General features: G+C 62.6%; 1 protein-coding gene across 1 annotated transcript in view; it reads left to right on the top strand.

The window, feature by feature from the left end:
• Positions 1-8,789: 8,789 nt before the first annotated feature.
• STK32C (serine/threonine kinase 32C) overlaps positions 8,790-20,476 on the top strand; it is a 39,667-nt gene continuing 27,980 nt past the window's right edge. The window contains exon 1 of the mRNA XM_016157544.2: positions 8,790-9,145. Coding sequence (XP_016013030.2) covers positions 8,884-9,145 — 262 coding nt within the window. The 5' untranslated portion in view covers positions 8,790-8,883. The remainder of the gene's footprint in view (positions 9,146-20,476) is intronic.

Genomic DNA, 20,476 nt, shown 5'->3' with positions numbered 1-20,476 from the left:
AACGACAGGGCCCAAAGATGAGCCGGGCGGGCTCCGCAGCGTCCTGGGGCTGCTGCGGGCGCCCCGCGCCCCCGGCCTCGGTTTCCCCATCCGGGCCACAGCTTGTGCGGGGCGAGGCGGGAGCAACCGGACAGGGCACCGCCTTCTCCCGCTGCCCGCCCGCCCGCCCGCGGGCCTGCGAGCTCAGCGCCCCGGGGCCCCGGCCTCACCTGCGGCGCTGCGTCCGCCAGCACGCCGGCGCGCCGGGCGCCGAGACGCGCAGCCCAACAATGGAGGCCGCCGGGCGCACGCGTCGCCATGGAGACGCGCGGCCGTACGGGGGCCCGCAGGCGCCAAGTCTCGCGGGGTGTGTGTGATGCGCCTGCGCGGGCACCTGCGGGTCCGCCGCGCTCCGCCCGGTCCGCCGCGCCGGCTCGTCTCCCGCGCCCTCCCCTTCCGGTTGGAGAGGTCGTCGGGCTCTAGGGACAGAGGCGTGTGTGCTGAATCCCAGAGAGTCAGGGTGGATGTCCGGGGAGGTGGCGGGAGCGAGTGAGCCTGCGACGGGCCGCGGACCCCGTGGAGGACTGCCGCCTGAACTCAGGCGAAGGTTCGCTTTTCAGACGCACCCTCCCCCCTTCCGCCCGTGTTTAACTTCACGTCTGCAGTGGCCGACTAGCTCGTCTAGGATGCAGTCACAGTGGCAGTGATGACACCCTCTCCCTTTGTCACAAGGAAGCGTCCTTCCCAGAATCCCGCAGCAGTTGCTGTCAGACGTCCACGGCCAGAGTCGCTTGGCGCGCGCCTCGCCCAGTCTGAGGGGAAGCGGCCGAGCGTGGGCTCCGGCCAGCGGGCGTTCCCTCGCGGCTGGGCGTCCGCCAGGCCCCATGTCGCAGCTCTAAGGGCGCATAGCGGGCGTCAGGAGTTGGAGGCCAAGTGGGTACAAAGGAACCTGTCACAAACCAGACACCGGGAGCACCGGCTGGAACCCACGGGATGGACTGGTCACACGCATGTCCTGCAGGAGAAGTGGGTGCCGGTCCTCACAGAAGGACACACGCCTGGCCCAGGAGCCGGGCAAGCCGAAGACTGCACGCCTGTACCACCCGTGAGGTGAGCCTCAGAAAAAGGACGACATGTGTGAGCTGTAGCCACACCTGGATCCCTGCCCTGACCTTCCAGGTGTAAAAGCGCCAGGGCTGCTGTGTCTCTTCTGCTTCCCCGGTCCCACGCAGACGCGTCCTGTGGCCCAGTCAGGACACCTGCAGGGAGGAGAACTCTAGTGAAGCGGCCCCGCCTGGCTAGTTGCCACGTGCCACGGAAGCCATCACCGCGCCTGAAAGTAAGTTGGGGTTCTGTTAGAAGTGAGGAAAGGGAGGGGCTGGCCGCTGAGCGGGCAACCAAAAGTACCAGCCACGGAAGCCACTGAAGAGTTTTACACAGATTTTAAAATAAACATCCCCTTGTAAAAAAGATCACTCGTTCCAGCCCTGACTTCACGGGGTGCTCGCGGCTGTCATTGTCCACTGCCCTTGGGGCGCCGTAGACCCTCCGCTGCCCAGGGACAGGGGACCAGCGCCTTCGCCCGTTCTGGGCCCCGCAGGCCCGGAGTCCCAGCCGCCCAGCCGCTCGGCGCTTCCGCTTCACTTCTGATCTATGAAAGTGTTTTGGCTTTTACATTTTTTTTTTTTTTTGAATGATCTGTTGTAGCCAGGAGTGGAGGGACTCGCGGAAGGTCTCCGAACGTGAACTTGTAATGCCTTCCGCCCAGGAAATGTAAATGTTTTCCAAATAAAGGACAATGAAAGAGTTTCGTTCTACGAAAGAGTTTTGGTTTTCCTGTCTTATACCTCAGTGTGAAAATGCCGTAAGTTATGCCTGATGGTTTTCTGGTTACTAGTGTTCTCCTACATCAAGAGAGAAATGAGTCATCAGATTTTTTAGAGCTTGAAGCCTGCTTTGTAGACAGTTGAAAATAAGGACACTTAGCATCTCTAGGCAAGTTTCACGGGTTCCCAAGTGGCCATCGATTTTCGGGGAGGTGCTGACAGTGTTCTGAGCATCTGGTTCCATTTCACCAGGCTCGGCTTTGCCCGCTGGGCCCTTGTTATAAAGTGCCGCAGTTGGAATGTGTCATCGTTCCTTGCAAAGAATTAAGACAGCGGAGAAAAGATGTCCCCTCCTCTTCTTTGGGGTGACCAAATCCTTCCTGGGGGCTCATGCCGAGGAGTGCGCCTCCGGTGATGTCCCCGAAATGGCTGGGCTCGCCCCACGCCCACTGAGACTCGTGGCTTTGACTCCCTTTCGTGTCCCTTGGAGCTGTCCCTCCCTCCCTGGAAGCCCAATCACTGCAGTGAGAACCAGCTTATGTGGGAACTTATACTGTAGCCTGGGGGCCCCTGGGGTGTCTTCTGGGGGGTTCCGCCTGTGGAGAGCCACATGGAGCGTCCAGGGGCGGAGGCCGGGCCATGGGGCGAGCACAGTGCCCGGTGGCAGGTGGGCGTCCAGTCCACTTTGAATGAATGAGTGAACGAATGAATGAAAGCGTGTCCCCTGAATCACCAGCTGCCGTCACGTTTCAGCGATTTCTGATGAACGGCACACTGTGAAGAGAAAGCAGGGGAGACGGGTGCAGCTGCTGCTCCAGGAGCCCGGTCGCACAGACGGCAAACGCCTCTCACACAAACCGACGTCGAAGGCACTGAAGGCGTTAGTTTCCGGCGTCCGACTAGAAGCTCTCAAACGCCAAGTCTTGCTTGAACAGGCCGATGACGTGAGCTCATTTTCAGACCAAGGTCTGGGCGTTCAGCATCCTGGAAGCCACACGTGGCCGGGGGAAACACTGCGTCGCGGCACTAGCGAATCTGTTTCCCGCTGCTGTTGTAACAGACCACCCAAAGCTCCGCAGCGTGCGACGACCACGTTTACCACCTCACGGCTCCGAGGCCAGAGTCCGACCTGGTCTCCCCGAGCGAAATCGAGTTCCCCCTGAAGCTCCGGGGAGGAGTGGGCTCCCTGCTCCTCCAGGTCCGGGGCCTCCTGAGCCCTTGGCCGCGGCCCCTCCCGTCAGCGTCCTCACTCCGTCACATCTGCCCTGACGCTGAGCCTCCTCCCCGTCTGACGAGGACCCAGGGTACTCTTCCCGTCCCAACGTGTTCGGCTCAGTCATGTGTACATGGTCCCTCGTGCCAGGTAGCTGGCGTGTCCACAAGTTTCGGGGGTTAGGACGCGGACGTGTTTGGGCGGCACTGTCTCCCACAGCCGGTGTCAGCACACCCCCGAAGGAGCTGTCTTTGCTGGGGTGCAGGGATGAGCTGACGTGCCGGCGAGCGTGGGTGTTGCCTACACCAGTGGGGACCCCAGGGTGGAACCCGCGCCCAACCACAAGGCCACCACTCGCCGGGACAATTGAGGAGTCAGGGATAGACCAGGGCCCCCGTGTCACCCACGACACCCGTGACACCCGGCCCATTCCCAGGCCTGGGCCACGTTTAGACCGAGACGTGTTGATTGAAGGAGAAAGCAGGCTCTGAGGAGGACAGGCTGCAGCGCCACAGCCCCTGCACCCAGCGAGGAGTCCGCCGACCGCCGTCAAGGGTGGCCACGACCTTGTGCACGCGGGAAAGGGGACGCTCCAGGGCAGGTGGACATAAGCTGGGTTGATGTTCCTATGCGAAGACCTGACTGTCACCACGGCCCCTGTGAGAGCGAAGGCACGTGGAGACCGAGCGCTAACCACAGCCGGCCCCAGGTACGGCTTGTGGGCTCACCTGCTCCGAGTCCCCCCCCCCCCCAGTCGTCTTCCCGGCCCTGACTGCACCACCACCTGAGGGCAGCCCCGTCCCTGTGTGAGCTCTGTTTCCTGTGCCCTTCATGCTCTGACATCCGGGGCTCACCGGCTGGGGACAGACTGCCGCTCCCAGGGCCAGCCGGATCTCCAAGACATAAATGCACTAACCATAAAAATACTGATAAATGCATCACATTAAAACTCCTCTCATTTATCAAAATGACAGCGTAAGGAAAGTTAAAAGTTGAGCCAAAAACAAGTGAAGCTGTTGGCAATTTTTATATCCAATAAAGATTGGTGTGCGCAATATGTAATCCGATAAAGGTCAATATGCAGAATGCATAAAGAACGGTAATTCAATAAAAAAGATAAAAATAAATCCATTTAGATTAATAGTAAAATGTATGAACCGACAACAACTCAGAGTAGAGGGAAACAAATGGCCAGTAAAGATACGAAGACACCCCGCTTTGCCAGCTAGCAGGGAAACGAAAGTTTATCCCAAACGAGGTACCATTTCGTGCTCTCTCAGCTGCAAAATCGAGGCAGTCTGGTGACAGCCCGTGTGTGAGCCGCGGGTCCTGCTGCTGTCCCAAGATGTCCATTGGTGCCTGGCGGGCATCTGGGCTGCGTCTGCCCAGCTCGAAGGGCTGGAGCCCACGTGCCCTTCTGAGGCCTGTAGAGGGACAAATGGAGACGTGTCGGGACACAGGCAAAGATGTTCACAGCAGCCTCACTCACTCCAGCAAGGAGCGACAGGACACCAGCGGCCGGGGCGAGGGACGGCCCTGGGACGGATGCGCGGCGGCTGCTTGCCGCAGCCGCAGTGCACCTTGGGAACAGGAACTTGCAGGAGACCCCCAGAGCACATGCGCCGGGTGTTAGTTCGCAGGTGTGAATGATGAGAGGCCCACAGTTCAGGCGGGGGGGGGGCACATGGTGGGTGTGACGGGTTGAGTGTGACCCCCTAAATTCATACACTGAAGCCCTAACCCCAGCACCTCAGAATGTGACCCTGTTTGGAGACAGCATTTTTACAGAGGTAACATGAGGTCACGTGGGTGGGTCCCAACTCCAATAGGACTGGTGCCCTGTACAGAGGACATCAGGACAGACACAGAGGGACGACCGTGTGGGGACACAGGGAGAAGGCAGTCATCTGCACCTCAGGGAGAGAGAGGCCCCTGGAGAAGCCAGCGGGGCGTGCACCTGGGTCGCGGGGCGGGGCCTGCGGGGCGGAGAGGCGTGGCCGCTGTGTTTAAGCCGAGGCACAGACAGGGGGCCTTCCTCTCAGCCCCTGAGCTCAGCCTTCCGGTCCCCAGGCTGTGTAGGGTGCATCTCTGTTGTTTCCAGCCTCCCGTACGTGGTCCGTGTCACAACATCCCTGGAAGCGGACGCACCAGGAGGCTGGTGGAGTTTGGACGTCCGTGCTTGGGTCTGGGGAGGGTTCCTCAGGTGGCCCAGCGGCTCCTGTTCTCCGCCGCGTTCTCGCCTGTCCCTGTTCATGCTCTAGCGTCATCAACAGGAGCCAGGCGGCCCCATGGCCCGAGAATCACGGCTGTCACCAAGCCACCAGGTGTCCCAACAGTGACTCCAAGTCCTCGCCTTGCACCTGTGCTTCATCCCACGTCCCACCACAGCCCGGGGTGGGGGGCGGGGCCGGGGACCTGCTTTCCACTTCTGCCGAGCAGGAGGCAGCCAAAGGGTTCTGCAGACGGGTGGCGAGCGGTCGCACGCGAACTTCCGGTTTCTGCAGCCTGAGGGGACTTTGGGAAACGGACCCCTCACAAGGCACGACGGGCGGTGTGGGAAGCCCAGTGTTCACATGGGGTGCACGCGGAAACCAAAGCAACTGTACTGTGTGCCACTTTTGTGACAGCTGCTGACCCAACGTCAAAGGCCCAGGGAGCAAGGCTCTGGGCGAGGGACAGACCCGCGCCCACGCCGGCTGGCTTTCACGGCGGAGCTGCACGTGCAAACCGCCCCGCCGCTCTGCAGGCTCCCCCTCGGGGACACAGCTGTCGCCAGCGGCCCCTCCTTCCCTCACACTCCACTCGCTCGTTCCCACCAAGGGCTCCAGAGGGCTGCCCATTCATGCCCGAGTCTTGGCAACAGGTCACCCGCTCAGACCCCTGCGCGACCTCCCCAGCTGCAGCGCCGCTCGCTCACGCACTGCCCACTTCCGGGCTGTGCGCCCCCTGCTGGACGCTGCGGCGCGGTTTCCCTGGGCCGGGGACCGTCTCCCGTCACTGCAGCAGGACAGATGAGTTCCTGATCAGTGCGGGCACCCAGGGACACTGGGGTTGCTCTGTTGACCTTGTCTCTTCTCTATTCACAGTTGGCCCCTGGACCAGGCTTAGTCCCCTCCAGCCCCCTCAAACCTCACAGTCAGCTTCAGGGGTGCAGAGACCTGGTCTGCTTGTGGCTGAGGCAGCTGCTCTCCTTTTCTCTGTCTCCTACACACATGGGCACCCCTATTTCAGCCTGTCCCGGCTCGCACCATCGCCCCCTTGCGCAGCCTTGGACGGCGCACTGGGCCGGTACAGGCGGCTCGCGGCTGGTGGGAGAGCTGCACCCTAGGCCCACAGCCTAGCCGCAGGGCCCTCTGCTGGGCTGGCCCTGCTTCCTGCTGGAGCCCACCGAGGAACCCCACATGTCGGGGCCCAGCGCGTTAAGGGGCTGCTCCGTTTCTCTGGAGGGGACTGTCCCTACCTCCTGACCACCCCGCGGTGCCTGGCTCGCTGTTTGGGGCTCTCGGGTCAGTGTACAGATGTCTCCGCTGGTCCCTGCCGGGGGCTTTACCCCATCTTCTGCTGGGCCTGCCTAGTGTCCCTGAGTCAGGAGCCCCTGGTACCTCTAGCAGAGAAGGACTCTCCGGCCCCAACTGCCCCTGGCAGAGGCGCCGGGGTCTCTGCTGCTCCCCCCAGCCCCTCCCGCCCCTGCCACCCGCCGCGGTCAGGCCCCTGCTCCCCTTACTGCCCTGACATCCCCGTCTCCAGTATTCACTAGTCGCCATGGTTTCCTCCTAGAATCCCTTCTCGTGTTCCCTCTCTGAGCTGCAGGGTCACACCTTTGTATTCCTTGTCTGCCCCTTTACGGGGTGTCCTCAGGAGAGGAGCAGAGAACTGTGGCGGGTCTGCCCTGGAGCTCCCCAGGCTGCGTGGAGGCTGCACGCGGCCTGGCGGATTCTGACGGGCGCCTCCCTGTGCCACGCTCCCTTTCAGAACCCCCGCACTTGCTGTGCGGAGAGAGGAAACCCCTCCAGGAGCTCCCGGGTGCGGGTGCTGCGCCTCGCCTTCTGGGTGCTGTGTGGCTGCCGGGAAGGGGGAGTGGGATTCAAGAGAGGGCCGAGGACACACGGCGCTGCAGGAGCTCAGGAGGCGAGGCGCAAGCTCCGGCGGACGCTGGTCCCCACGTGGGAAATCTGCCCCGAGACCGGATGCGCGTGTTGGCCAGGCAACCGGCCTGCAGCAGGTGGTGGCGGCAGCCCGCCTAGGTTACCACGCCGCCGCTATACAGGTACCGCGGCGCACCTCGCCGGCTCAGCCCCGTGCGGATTTCTCCCCTCGCTCTTCAGGACCCAGGCTAGGCTGGTGGGCTGGCGGTCCCCCAGTGGTCAACCGATGGCCAGTCGGCCGCTGGCCCCTGAAGTGTGGCCCAGGAAGGACACAGACCACCTCTGCTCCCGTTTCGCTGATCAGGCAGGGCGAGCAGCCACAGCAGATTTATAAGTGGGGAGGCGACGTATCCCCCACCATGGCAGGAGACTGAGTTCTACCGCAGGTGGGGGCCAGGTGGGGCTGCGAGGCCTGGACAGAGTCTCAGGCGCTGCAGGATGCGGGCAGAGGGAGGGGCGGCAACGCGAGAGCCCCATGGGCTCCGTGAGCCTGGGCAGTCTGTGAACCACGCGCCGCGCCGCAGAGGGCTCTTCCAGAGCCTCACAGGGAAGGAGGGAACCTGGCTCCCAGGCAGAATTTGAGGAGCGAAGGCTTCCAAAAGTCACACAACCCATACTGAAGCGATGGATTCTTCAGTGACGAGGTGTCAGGCGCAGGGCGCTGGGCGACACTCAAAGGGCCCAGATCTCCTGGTGCGTTGCCTGTACTGAGCACTTTACGCGCGGTCTCACGCGGCTGTGCCAACGCGCGGTGGCGCGTGGGGTCACACCAAGCCCCGCGCCCCCGAATACGCGGCGAAGGCTGTGGAAAGAGCTCAGCAGTCAGCGCCCAGGCCCCTATACGAGCTGTATAGATAGGGCCAGGGAACCGTGGGCGACGCAGGCACACGGTCCCCAAGCGAGCATACCGCGTGGACCTGTGCCAGGGGCTCCAGCTCAGGACCAGTGCCACGCGGGCCGCGCTGGGAGCGGACCAGGGACCCAGCTCCGCGGACGCTGAGCGCGGGTGCTTGTGCTCAGCACCGCCGCGACCCCCGGCGCGCAAGTGCGTGTGCGCGCGCGCAGCGAGGCCCGGTGCAGGCCGCGTGGGGAGGGGCTCGCGCACCAGCCCGCCGCCGCCCCTCCCGCGTCCGGCCCCCCAGCCTTCACCTGGCCCAGGGAGGGGGCCGCACCAGGCCCGGTACCGCGGGGCTGCGAGTCCCGAGCGAGACCTGGCCTCTGCCGCAGCGCAGCCGCTTCGCTCGGCCCCATCCCGGGGCCGCCTTCTTCACGAAGGCGCCAGCAATGGAGAGGCCCGAGGAGGAGACCCCATAGTCTCCGCCGCTCTGCTGGGCGACGCTGTCCCCGTCCCCGAGGCTCCGGGGCACTCGGAGGGGACCATGGCCTTCCCTCCCTAGCTGTCGTCCCCGCTGCCCAGTCCGAGCGGCCCGGGCCCCTCCCGAGGTGGTCGGCGGGGACACCGCGCCAGCGCCGCAACGCGCGCGGGTCCCGCCCTGTCCCCGCCCCCCGCTCCAGGCCTCCCCCCTACTCCTTCCCGCGGGCCCCGCCCCGGTCCCGCCCCCGCGCGCTCTCAGTCGGCGGAGCCCGCACGGCCTCCAGGACCCGCGAGCGCCGGGGCTGGGGCGCACGGCGGGCGCTGCCGGCCGCTCCCGCTCCCGCTCCCGCCCGGCGGGCGGGCCATGTCCCGGGCTCCGGCTGCGGCGCGCACCCAGGCCTGGCGATGAGGAGCGGCGCCGAGCGCAGGGGCAGCAGCGCCTCGGCGCCCCCAGGCTCGCCGCCCCCCGGCCGCACGCGCCCCGCGGGGCCCGACACGCCCCTGGCCTTGCAGCCGTCCGGCGCCGGCCAGACCCGAGCGCGGGACTCGGGCGATGGCCGCGCGCAGCCGCGCCCCCTGTTCGCGTGGAGCAAGTGGAAGAAGAGGATGGGCTCGTCCATGTCGGCGGCCACCGCGCGGAGGCCGGTGTTTGACGACAGGGAGGACGGTGAGTTCGGCCGCGCGCCGGGGCCGCGGCGCCGCTCCGGAGACAGCGTCAGGACACCAAGGCCGCGGGGTGGGAGGGCGTCCCCAGGCGGCTCGGTGTCTGAGGAAACTCGCGCACCGTTCCTGCGGCGCCCACGCGTGCCCAGGGCTCGCCTGCGTCCTCCGTGTCCAGTGGCAGCGTGTCCGCAGTCCGACGGCTCCGGCTTCAGCGCGACGATGCCCGTGGCTCCGAGGGCCTTATGTTTTCATTTTCCTTTTAGGGACAGTGTTTGGCTTGGCTTATTACCCTGCACCGGTGCAGGGCTGAGGGTGCGAAGGGCGACGCTTGCCCCACAGGTGGCACAGGGGCCCCTGGTCCGCCCTCTTGGTCTCAGGGATGAAGGGGCCCCGTGACCGCGCACGCCCCACCTTTGCGCCCAGGTGTGCGGGCGAGACCGCCTTGCCTTCATGCAAAGACCTGCCTCTGGGGAGCTAGTTTTCCTTCAGGTCCTCCTGCAGGTGATGCTCCCCACCCAAAGGACAGCTGTCTCTTGAGTGACCACACGGAGGTGGTGCTGGTGGAAAGCAGGGGACAGGCCGCAGTCCCTCGGACATCCTCCGGGGCGCCAGGCACCAGGCGTCTGTGACTTAGCACCGGAACCGAAGGCAGCTGTGCGGTGTCCACCTTTGGGGCACTGTGACACATTCACACACAAACTTACAGCCCCTTTCTACAGTTGCCATGCAGATGATTTAAGTGATACAGTGATGACACATTTGACATTTTTTTGACATTTTCTTAAAATAGTCAAAATATGCATTTTTTTTCATTTGTAGACAGACTGCAGAGAGATATGATGGACCTTTTATAATTTTAGAGCATGGCTCAGTGCAAGAGCCCAAGCTATTTATTTCTGATAAATAATTTAGCATTATAGGAAATCGCAATAGTCTGACCTCAGGCCAGCTTGGGTGAGGGAGCGGGCCACGTGCTGGTTGACAATGGTCAGAGAGCACTGGGGATCCTGCCGTTCTCTGCCGGGGTGCCTGGCCACAGCCAGCAGGGGAGGGGGCATGGGTGCCGGCACCGGCAGTCAGGGCCAGCCGCCCTGGCCCAGTGTGACCCAGGGCCGGGGACTGCCTGCCATTGCATGCGACTGCTTGTCAGTCATTGCATTCCGAACTTCGGGGCAGAAGAACTCACGGCCATGAATGTTTCATATGTTATGTGTTTGTTTTTAACATAAGTATTCAAAGTTAAAAAAAAAAAAAACCAGCGTGAATTAGGAACTAATGGGAAAGCAGGTTTATATCCGGCTTCTGACTGCAGGATGAGAAAATGTCTGAGAAATGCCTCTGGCTTCAGCATCTTGGTTGGTGGCAGCCAAGAGCTGGCCACCGGTCCATGCCTAAGCGTCACCCTCTCCAAGGCAGAGGATGCGGAAACAGAGACTGGTGTAGAAACAGCACACAGGAGCTGCCTTCAGATTTTTAAGGCTGAATTTTTCTACTCACTCACAGTGTCTTATGTCTCAGAATTCAAGGACCACTAAAAAGACAGGGTCCAGGGGCTGTTTATGGTGCTTGCAATCTGATCTGAGAATTATTCAACACGTCCCCACCCCCGTGTTTGCCTGGGGGAGGCTGGCAGAGGCAGCAGCTGTGCTGGGCTTGTGGGAGGTGGGTGACTGACCCTTGCTATAGGCGCTTACTCTTCAGGACATGTGACCATCGATCACCCGCTCATCACTGGGCACAGCGGCCACATCCCCAAACCGAACACAGGGTCAGGACTTATCTGGGCTTTGGCGAGAGCAGAAGGCCACACCTGTCTCTGGGCTGGGCGGCCGCGGGTGCCATCTGGGTGGGCGGCCACTTCGTTCCACTCGTGCCCCGTGTTCGCCTGTCAGCATCAGGGCACGTACGGCTCAGGAGTCACAGCACGTGTCTGCAGGGCGAACGTGCAGCTCTTGGCATGAAGGCCGCGGTTTGTGTAGGCAGAACGGGGTTTGCGGAGGAGGGAGCAGCTTCGCGGAGGGAGCCATGCTCCCTGACACCACCTCCTTGCAGGCTGGGGTGCGAAGGCACCCCTCCCGTCCCCTCCAGACAGCACCCATGATTTTCTCGGCCCCCTGCAGAGCAGGCTTAAAGAGGCTACTGTGTTGTGCTGGTGACTCGCATTCGCTGGGACTGCACAGTTGCTATGGCAATGTGAGACCTTCTGATGAATTTTGTAGATTAAAACACCCAATTAATACATCAAATTAGGTGTGCAGAGAAAGGGGAAAAAGGAAATCAGAGGGCAGCGTAACACAGCGCCAGGTGAATTCCAGCCGGAAGGCGTAGTTGTGACATGGAAGACAGTAACCGCCTCTGTCCCTGCTGGTGCCGGGCTGTCTGGAGCCACCGTCCACGAATTCTCCGCGCCCCTCCCTCACCCCAGAACCAAGGGCCAGCTTCTAGGGGTGGGGGGCAATCCATTTTAGGGGCGGAACTTGCTGGGGCACCAGCATTTCTTCTGCTGCTCAGCCCGGAGCCGAGGGGGCCTGGGCGAGCATTTTCACTTCTCTCCATCCTGGCGTCTGCGTGTGAGGTGAGGGGCTGCGAGGGGCTGCGAGGGGCTTCCAGCACCTTCCGGCGGAGCAGCTGGGAGCCTGGCCGGGCGCCCGCCCTCCTCAGCAGTCGTGGTCGTCCCACACCCCACGTGGCAAGAGCTCACTAGCTGCGAGCAACAGCGCCGAGAAGACTGGGGACCAGGCAGCCCTGGCTGGTGGTAGGGACCACCGGGGGCTGGTGGGCGGGCGGGCAGTGCCCGGGCCGCATGGCCACCAGGTGCTCACGCCACCTTCCTCAGCGTTTAAAATGAGGCTTCGTGTTGTTTCTAATTATAGAAGCACTAAAATGTGTAAATTTGTAAGAATTTCATACTTTTCTGTTTTCCCTACAATTGTCTGAAATGGGAAGACCGAGCCACCGGTACGTGCAGCGCTGAGAGCCGGGGGAGCGTTCGTGAGTCCCCCTTCCTGCCGTCCTCCAGGAACGTGCTCACAGGCCGCCTGCGGAAACGCCTTCCTTGCCCCGGTGCAGAGATGGGATCGCGCCCCGCGTGCGGCTCGCTGCCCCTGCTGCTTCGTTTAGCGCCCCGGCGCAGGTGGCTTGACACTCTGCAGCGCTGTCTGCCAGCCGCACTTACAACAGCGGTCCTCGGTCAGGGCTGTGGACTGGACTCGTTGGACACCCTTAAGAACGGGGGGGGGGGGCAGGGCCCCGCCCCGGCCCCGTGGGCTGCGCCCGCTGCGGTGGGCGAGGGGCGCAGCATCAGTTCGCCTTTATCCTCCCGTCAGCACTTTGATGGGCAGCTGGGCTGAGAGTCACTGCTTTGCAGCTCTCTCTGCATGGATACAATGTTCTCTTTCTTAATTTCCTGTTGTAGGACATTTAGATGTTTCCATTCTATAAATATCACAATGTAGCAATGATCCTTTTTATACATTCGTCTTTGGGCACTTGGCCTTATTTCCCTAGGATAAATTCCTAGGAAGGACATTGCCAAGTGTCCACGTAGAGAGCTTGAGACATCTGTCCAGCTCCCACTGTGAGCCAGCTGCTCTCCTGGGTGCTAGTTACACAGCGGCGACTCCATTGCCCTGGCTGCTGCAAGTGCGGGCTAACTGGACAGAGGGGAGTGCGGGAAGGCTGACGGCACTCTGGGAAAAGTGAACAAGTAAACTGAACGGCAGGGAGGTCCCGGGAGTGAGGGAGGGGAGAGGCCTGCCTTCGTGGAGAGGCGCGGAAGGGTGGCCAGAGTCTGCTTCTCCCGGTGCACGTAACGTCCCCGAACCCTCACTGACTCTGGGTGTTGGTGACGTCTTCGTTCTTTTTGACAATGTGAAAGGTAAAGAGATTGTATTCATACTTTGCGTTTCTTTTATCACCAGTGATACCGAGCATCTTTTGCTTTTCACGTTCGGGGTGTTTCTTCTGTGAGTTGCTGGCGTCTGGCCCTGACCCCCACTTCCTACTGGGATGTTCGCTGTCCCGATTTTCTTCGTTGTTTCAAATTTACAAAGGCTTCTCCCTGAACAGGCCTCCACACAAGTATCATTTATCTTGTAATGTTGTTGCTTGATTTTGTTTTGGGGCTTTTTAAATTTTTTTGTACGGATGTGTTTAATTTTCATGTGGTCAGATTCATCGATACCGCCATTTCCAGTGGTTTCCGGGGCTGGTGCCGCATTACGGGAGCCTCTCCCAGGCTCGGGGGCGTGGGGCCTCTGCTGCGAATCTGCACCTGCACGTTCTCCTGCTTCAGTGGTTTCGGCTTTTATGCTGCAAATCCCAATCGATCTGGACAAACGTCTGACATAGAGCGAGAAAGCCTTCCTCCCCCGAACCCTGCACTCTCTTCGGCTGAGCACACTCCGGCCGTTTCTAAATTTAAAATGTATTCCTACTATGTGCTGCTTGTTTTCCTCGACCTGCGCATCATGGGATCTTTTTATCCGCTGTGGCTCGCACTGGTTAGCGCTGGTATGAAGAGGATCCTTACGTCAGTGCCGTGTGCCCTGCGCGTCTGCCATAGCTTTCGGTTGCCTTCCTTGGGCTTCCCAGGTGGTCACCTGCAGGGAAGGACACGCTGGCCGCTTCGCATGCCTGGGCGCCACCTTTTCCTTGCTGCGGCGCCCGGAGCCGGGCCGCGCCGGGCGCATGCGCGGCTGGCTCCATGGTGCCGACGAGGCCGCAACGCCAAGTGGCCGTCTCGCCCCGGCTCACAGAGTCCTTTTCCAGAGGGGTGTGGGCTTGGGTTTCATCAGGTGCCTTTTTCCTTCTCTCCTGACCCTGAAAAGAGGGGGCGGCAGGGGTGGGGGGGTGGCTCTCTGTGTGGCCAAGACTCAGGCCGAGGGCGATTCACTGCCCCTCCCCCCAGAATGCAGGGCGTTAGTGGCTGGAAGCCTGGTGGCTGCTGGGCTGGGGTCCTCTGCCAGTGGTAGGCACAGTTGGAGGCCCCAGTGCAGGGCCGGGGGTTTGGGCTCCAGCTGGGTAGGAGGCGCGCGGTCCAGCCTGTGCCGCACGCTCGTTCCGTGGCTCCCCGGTGCAGCGCAGGGTGGACCAGGGGACCTCAGCAGCCGGAGTCTGACGCGCTTCCCTCCCGGCGCGGACTTGGGACCTGTGGTCACACTTCTTTATGTAACAAATGTCAGCCCTGCATGTCTACCCATCTGGTTGTGCATTTTAAAATGCTAAAAATAAGTCCACTTTCTCTTAAAAATGTAACCGCCCAGCTTCGCAGTAGAGAAGAGAGAGAAGGACGCATTGGGGGTGACGCTCGGGGGTTCGCCGAAGCTGGTCTGAGGGGGCAGAGGGTCCCTCCGACCCGGTCGGGCCGCCTCCGAGCAGCTCCTCAGACTGCAGGGGACCCCGTGACCCTGGGGTGGGGCCTGACACTGCATTGCCGGCCGGCCCCCAGGAGACGCCGGTGCTGCTCGCCCGTGGACACGCTTGAGCAGGGGGCTTAGGGGGCACACGGCAGTTGTGATTGCCGAGCAAGGGCAGAAACCCGCAGGGCTCCGTCCCCCGGCACCGGCCCCTTATGTGCAGCGGGGGCTGGACGGGACACCCGAACGCGCCGCCCGTGCGCCCGACGACAAGCCGGCTCTTACCGCAAGCGGCCGGCTGCGGGACTGGGCGGGAGCGCTGCGGCGGCGGGCTGTGCGTCTCCGCGTGTGCTTCCGTGTCGTGTCTGTGTGTCTTTTCTCCGGCGTGGCCCGCTGCGTGGACCCGGAACGCAGCCAGCATTGCGCGCGCGGCGTCTTCGCCCGACTCTGCGCCGGAACTTCTTCCTCTAATGGGAGGCGGGACCGGGCACCTCCCGGCCGGCTCCGTCCAGGCCGGTCGCGGAGGGCGCGTGGACGCCGCTCCTTCCCGTCGCCTGTCCTTTCATCTCGGAGCTGGCTGCAGCGTGCTCGGCTCCCCGCCAGTCAGGCCCGGCCTCCTCGCCGCTGGGGCTCCTGTGGGGTGCTGCTGGGGCGCTGCCTGCCGCACCAGCTGGGACCCTCCCGCAGACACCCCGGGCCGGCCCTGCAGGCCTGTCCTGAGCCTGCGGGTTCTCACGGTGAGGGCCTGTGCCCTGCGGCCCTGGCGCCGGGGAGCGCGGAGCCGAGTGCGGGGCTGAGCTCAGTGAGGGCCTCCGCACCGCGCCCCCTTCCTGCCCACTCGGCTTTCCCCGCTCACCTGCGAATGTGGTGAGCCATGCTTCTTCGGGCCTGCCTCGCTCTGCTGTCTATGCGCAACTGTAGATAAAAGTCCAGCTCTGTGGCCACCGCCCGACTGGCTCGCAGCCCCGTGCTTCCCAGCCATGTCCCTGCGCTGGGTGCGCGGGCCTTGTCTAGCCGGGGCCCCGTCCACCGCCGCGCGGCGGAACGTGTGTGCCCAAGGCTCCTCCTGGGTGCCTCCCCGGCTCGGGGAGGGGGCGCCTGTGGGGAACGTACTGGGGTGCTCTCTGCTCCCCAGACACCAGCCAGGCCCAGCACGCGGAATGATTTTAATGATCAAATTTGAGACAATCCAGGAGAAGCTGTAATTAATGCAACTATTATTTCTGGAAACTGGGATGCCTACTTCATTTAAAATTGTTGTTCTTATTGACCTGAAACTTATGATTTTAAAACCTAAGGCATCTGACTGAGATGGGCTCGTCCTGGCCCAGCCCATGCAGCTGCCCGCCCCGCCTGCCGCGACATGGGGCCCGCAGCTGGCCCCCCAAGCTGCCAGCTCAGGCGCAGGCCTTGCTGGCCGTGTGCAAACCCTGCCTGGTGCTGTGTGAGTTCGGGAGCCAAGGAGACGGTGTAGGTGGGAGTCAGCGGCGCCCCCGACTTATTAAAAATAGGAGCTGAGCACATTCGCTTTCGCACAGCGATTTAAAAGTTGACTTCACAAAGGTCTCCACTCTCAGAATTCACATGCTGACTCTTCACACTTGTGCGCACTGGGCAGAGCGTGTCACACAAGCAGGCCCCGGGGGCTGTGCGGGTCCCCGTGAGGTGATGAGGCCAGGCCGGCCGGCCGGGCCCTCCGACTCACCCTCTCTCTTGCCCATGGCGCCGCGCGGGTGGGGACGGTCTGCGGTGGGGCGTGGTGCCTGTTCTCCGGGCCCCTCCGCGGTGTCCTCCCTGCCAGGGGGAGCGGGTGCCCCTTCTCAGACCGGGCAGCGCTCGCCCCTGAGGCCCACGCTTCCCTGCCGCCTGCTGGTCATCAGGTACCCTGCAGCCTTGCGGCTTCACGGCCGCCATTGTCATTGTTTCCCAGGGTCCCGTGGGCCGGGAACTTGGACAGGGCTTGGTGGGGTGGGCCTTGGCCCTGTGCGGGGTCTGCAGGGCCACAATGTCTGTGGCCTCTTCCTTGTCACGTGTGGCCTTGCGCGGCTGGACTGGCTCTGAACCCTGGAGGCGGGGAGGGCCCACCAGAACCCGCGTCCTGCGGGCCTCGGTCCCCGCTCTTGGCTGGGGTGTCCATTATCTGCTCCGGCTTCCACGTCACCTCAAAACGTGGTGGCCTAGGACATGAAACACTGCCGCGTGGGTTCTGTGGTTTCGGGAGCGACTCATCGGGCAGGCCTGGGGCAGGGGCCCTGGTGAGGCGGCAGCCTGGACCTCAGCAGGGGCCGCAGTCATCGGAGGGTCGGCTGGGCTGGAGGACCCGCTCCGAGCCCCCTCCCCACTGGGCTCGCAGTCGGAGGCCACGGCTCCTCCCTGTGGGAGCTTCTCTGAGGCTGGTTGGGTGACCTCCCATCTCGGTGTGGCTTTCCAGTGACACGGGAGAGAGAGGAGAAGGCCACAGTGAGTTTTAGGACCCAGCTTCTGAAGTTACACACTGCCACCGCCACCTTATTCTGTTTGTGGGAACAAGTCACTATGTCCAGTCCACATTCAAGAGGAGGGCATTAGGCCCCACCCTCCGGCAAGAATGCCCCAGAACCTGTGGACGTATTTTAAACGACCACGACTGTCCTCCGCCGTCTCTGGGCCACCCCCGACTCACTGGTCAGCGGAAGAGCAGGGGTTCCTGAGAGGATTCGGGGCTCCGCAGAGTGACAGGGGGATGTCCCCAGGCGCTGCTGAGGCTCAGGCCAGGACGGAGCGCTTAGCTCTCGCGCCTCCTGCTGGTGGGAGCAGCTGGCGGCCCGGGCCGGGTCAGGGAGCAGGAGTGCACCGGGGCGTCTGCTCCTGGGGCTGGGGTGCGGCGGTGGGGACGAGGAGGAAGCCAGCGGCACTGGCCTGTCCCTTAGCGGCCACAGTGGCCTCAAGGCCTGTCGCACATGCTCTCTCTTGGCTGCTGTAACCTGAGGCTGCGCGGGATGCAGCGCGGCCGAGGGCCCCAGCCCGGCCGGGCGCAGAGGGCCACCGGGAGACTGCCCTCTGCACTGAAGCCGAGGTCCAGGGGGAAGCGTCGTGCCTCCGAGCAGGTGTGGGGCTGGACGCCCATCGTCTTCCCGAGTGAAAGGTGAAGTCCAAAGAGCCAGAGGCCGTGCACCTGCTATGGCTCCCAGGGCCACGCCTGGCACTGTTTCCGGGTCCCCCCTGGTCAGACTTGTCTGGGACGGCCCGGCTCTGGGTCTCCATGCTGCCGCCATGGGACCCTCGCGGCTGTGGGACCCTCGCGGCTGTGGGACCCTCGCGGCTGTGGGACCCTCGCGGCTGTGGGACCCTCGCGGCTGTGGGACCCTCGCGGCTGTGGGACCCTCGCGGCTGTGGGACCCTCGCGGCTGTGGGACCCTCGCGGCTGTGGGACCCTCGCGGTGGCCTCGGGTCACGTTCGTCTGGGTCGTTCCTGATTCTTTTATCTGCCCTTGTCCTCTAGGTGTGGAGGCGCTCTTGCGTTTCTGACATCCTGTTTGAGCTCCTCAGGCAGAAAGGATAACTTGCAAAGTTAGCACATGACTGAGAGGGCGAAGGGAGAAGATTAAACCGAGGGAAGGAAAATGTGAAGAGAGGGGCGGGGAGACCGTGTGCTGAAGACAGGGCTGGACCCCGGCCCCGGTGTGTGGCCCGCTCGAGCCCGGGCTGGCGTGGCTCCGGGCCCGTGGCAGGCGTGCCTCGTGGGCGGCTGGCACACCCCGCGGTGGGCCCTCCTGGCAGGTGCGTGAGGCACTGCGGGTGGCAGCAGTGAGCCGGGGCCGGGCGGGGCAGCGAGCGGTGGGGTGGGCCGGGCGTGCGAGGCCTCGATTGCTTGGGTGGGAGGGCGGGGGGGGGGGCGCGGGCCCAGGGCACTGTTCTCTGTGGTGGCTCCTGCAGAGTGTGCAAAGTGACACTCGGAATTGGTCAGTGAGCACTTACAGAATTCACATTACTTTTAAAAACCGCTTTCCTCAGTCACTGGATGTGACGCCCATGTCCCTGTGCCCATGGCGTTTAGAACGTGCAGAAAATACAAACGGTGATGGGCGAGGAGCGTCCCCTCAAAGCCGGGCACGGCGCCGCCCCTGTGCCAGACACCTGGGCGTGAAATGCGTGAGGGAATTAAGTGGTAGAAGGGGAGAATTTGGGAAGGACACTGTTCCCAGGCCTTCGCCTCCCCCATAAGGCGACACCCACCCTGCGGTCCCAGGCTGTCCCCCAGCCTCCCAAGGGCACCTTTCCAGGGTCGGTGACGCTTATAGGAACCAGAACGGGAACAAGCCTGAGGTTCCCGCATTCACGTGGCCGCCGGCCACAGCGCCCGGCTCCGGCGACTGGGCGGTTATTAATGGCGGCCCCCTCGCTCTTAGACGTGTCCTGGTTCGAATGATAGATCGCGTGGCTGCTCGTCCGGCCACCAGACGCTGTTGCCAGAATGACCCCTTTTTTCCTTTATAGCTTTTTAATGAAAGTGACACGAAAAAATATTAAGAAATTCCTTGTCTTGTGTAATCTCAGCAGCAATGTGAGACCCATTTGCGGTTTTTCATTCCGCCTTCCAATCCACGTTTGACTATGCGCAAAACATGCGCCACTGAAAACGCTTCACTGGTGAACTTATTTCAGAAGGTTTTGGATTCACGGGAAAGCTGAGCAGCAGCACGAAGAGTTCTCGGACGCCGGTCCTGCCTCCCCGGGGGCTGGCACCTCGTGTTTGTCTGGTACGTTTGCCGTAACTAGGGAGCCAGTGTTGACACGTTACTGTTAGAGAAGAGAACATACAGAGCGATAGCGTGTGCAGCAGACAGATGATAGATAGAAAGAGATAGAGATAGCTGGATAGATATAGATGGACACGTAGATAGATAGGTAGACAGGTAGATAGGTAGACAGGTAGGTAGACAGGTAGATAAATTTAAGAAATTGGCTCACGTGATTATGGAGACCAAGAAGTCCCACAGTGACCGCGTTGGGTTGAGGCGAACACGAGACCCCGGTAGTCGTGTCTGAACACAGACAAGACGCGGACAGTGTCCGGCCGGCAAGCAGAGGCCGCGTCCTGGCCGCTGCACCCTCCCGGTCCCGCAGACTTGTTCGCAGGCCAGACCCGGAAACTGCCTCTGCCCGCGACGGCACGGAGGCCCTGCTGCCTGATCCCTCATGAAGGTCACACCATGAGCCCAGGCCCCGTACCCGTGCCCTCGAAGACCTCTTACTGAGACGCCCCACCTCCCATGGCCTGAGGGGCAGGGAACCCTGCGTGGTCAGCCTCCAGCTGGCGTGGGTGACCTCGGACTGGGGGACACAGACCCGAGGAAACGTGCACATCTGTGCAGCAGAAGACCTGCTCGCGGGCGACTGCGTGGCGTCTCAGGGCCAGACCCGATGCTCGCCGATGTCGCGCGTACAGATAATTCTCGAGCGTTCACACCGCGCGGTCCCGCGCACAGGACGCGTGCCCGCGGCTGCGCCGGACCAGGTGGGCGTCTCGGCGCACGCGCAGTGAGCAGGGGTGCAGTCCGCCGACTGCGCGGCGGCGCAGGCGCGGTCTGCGTCACCCTGGGGAGGGCCGCAGCGGGCTTCTCGGGTGTCTGGGAGTCGTGTGCCAGATCTGGTCTGTTACCTGAGTGTGTTCATTTCACAATGATTACTTGAGTTGCACGCTTGTCGTGCGTGCACTTTCATTGCATGTTTGGTATAGTCGAATCAGAAGTTTTCAAGACTTTTAAAAACATCGGTGCCGACCCCCACCACCGCCCTGAAATTGCGCTTCGGGTCCATGCGGGCGGCACAGCACCTGTGCTTGGAGGCGAGTGTGACCCAGACCCAGTTCTGGGGAGTCGGGGTTCTCAGGCTGCGGACGCTTAGGAGCGCGCACACACACACACACACACACGCCTGTATTCCCGCTTCCTGTGCCAGAGTGACCTCTGCCTGTAATGCCTGTCTCCCCATCTGCA

Source organism: Rousettus aegyptiacus, unplaced genomic scaffold (assembly GCF_014176215.1).
Source record: "Rousettus aegyptiacus isolate mRouAeg1 unplaced genomic scaffold, mRouAeg1.p scaffold_m13_p_6, whole genome shotgun sequence".
Lineage (NCBI taxonomy): Eukaryota > Metazoa > Chordata > Mammalia > Chiroptera > Pteropodidae > Rousettus > Rousettus aegyptiacus.
The sequence above is the reverse complement of the archived record's forward strand: the minus strand, read 5'-3'. Positions and strand labels throughout refer to the sequence as shown.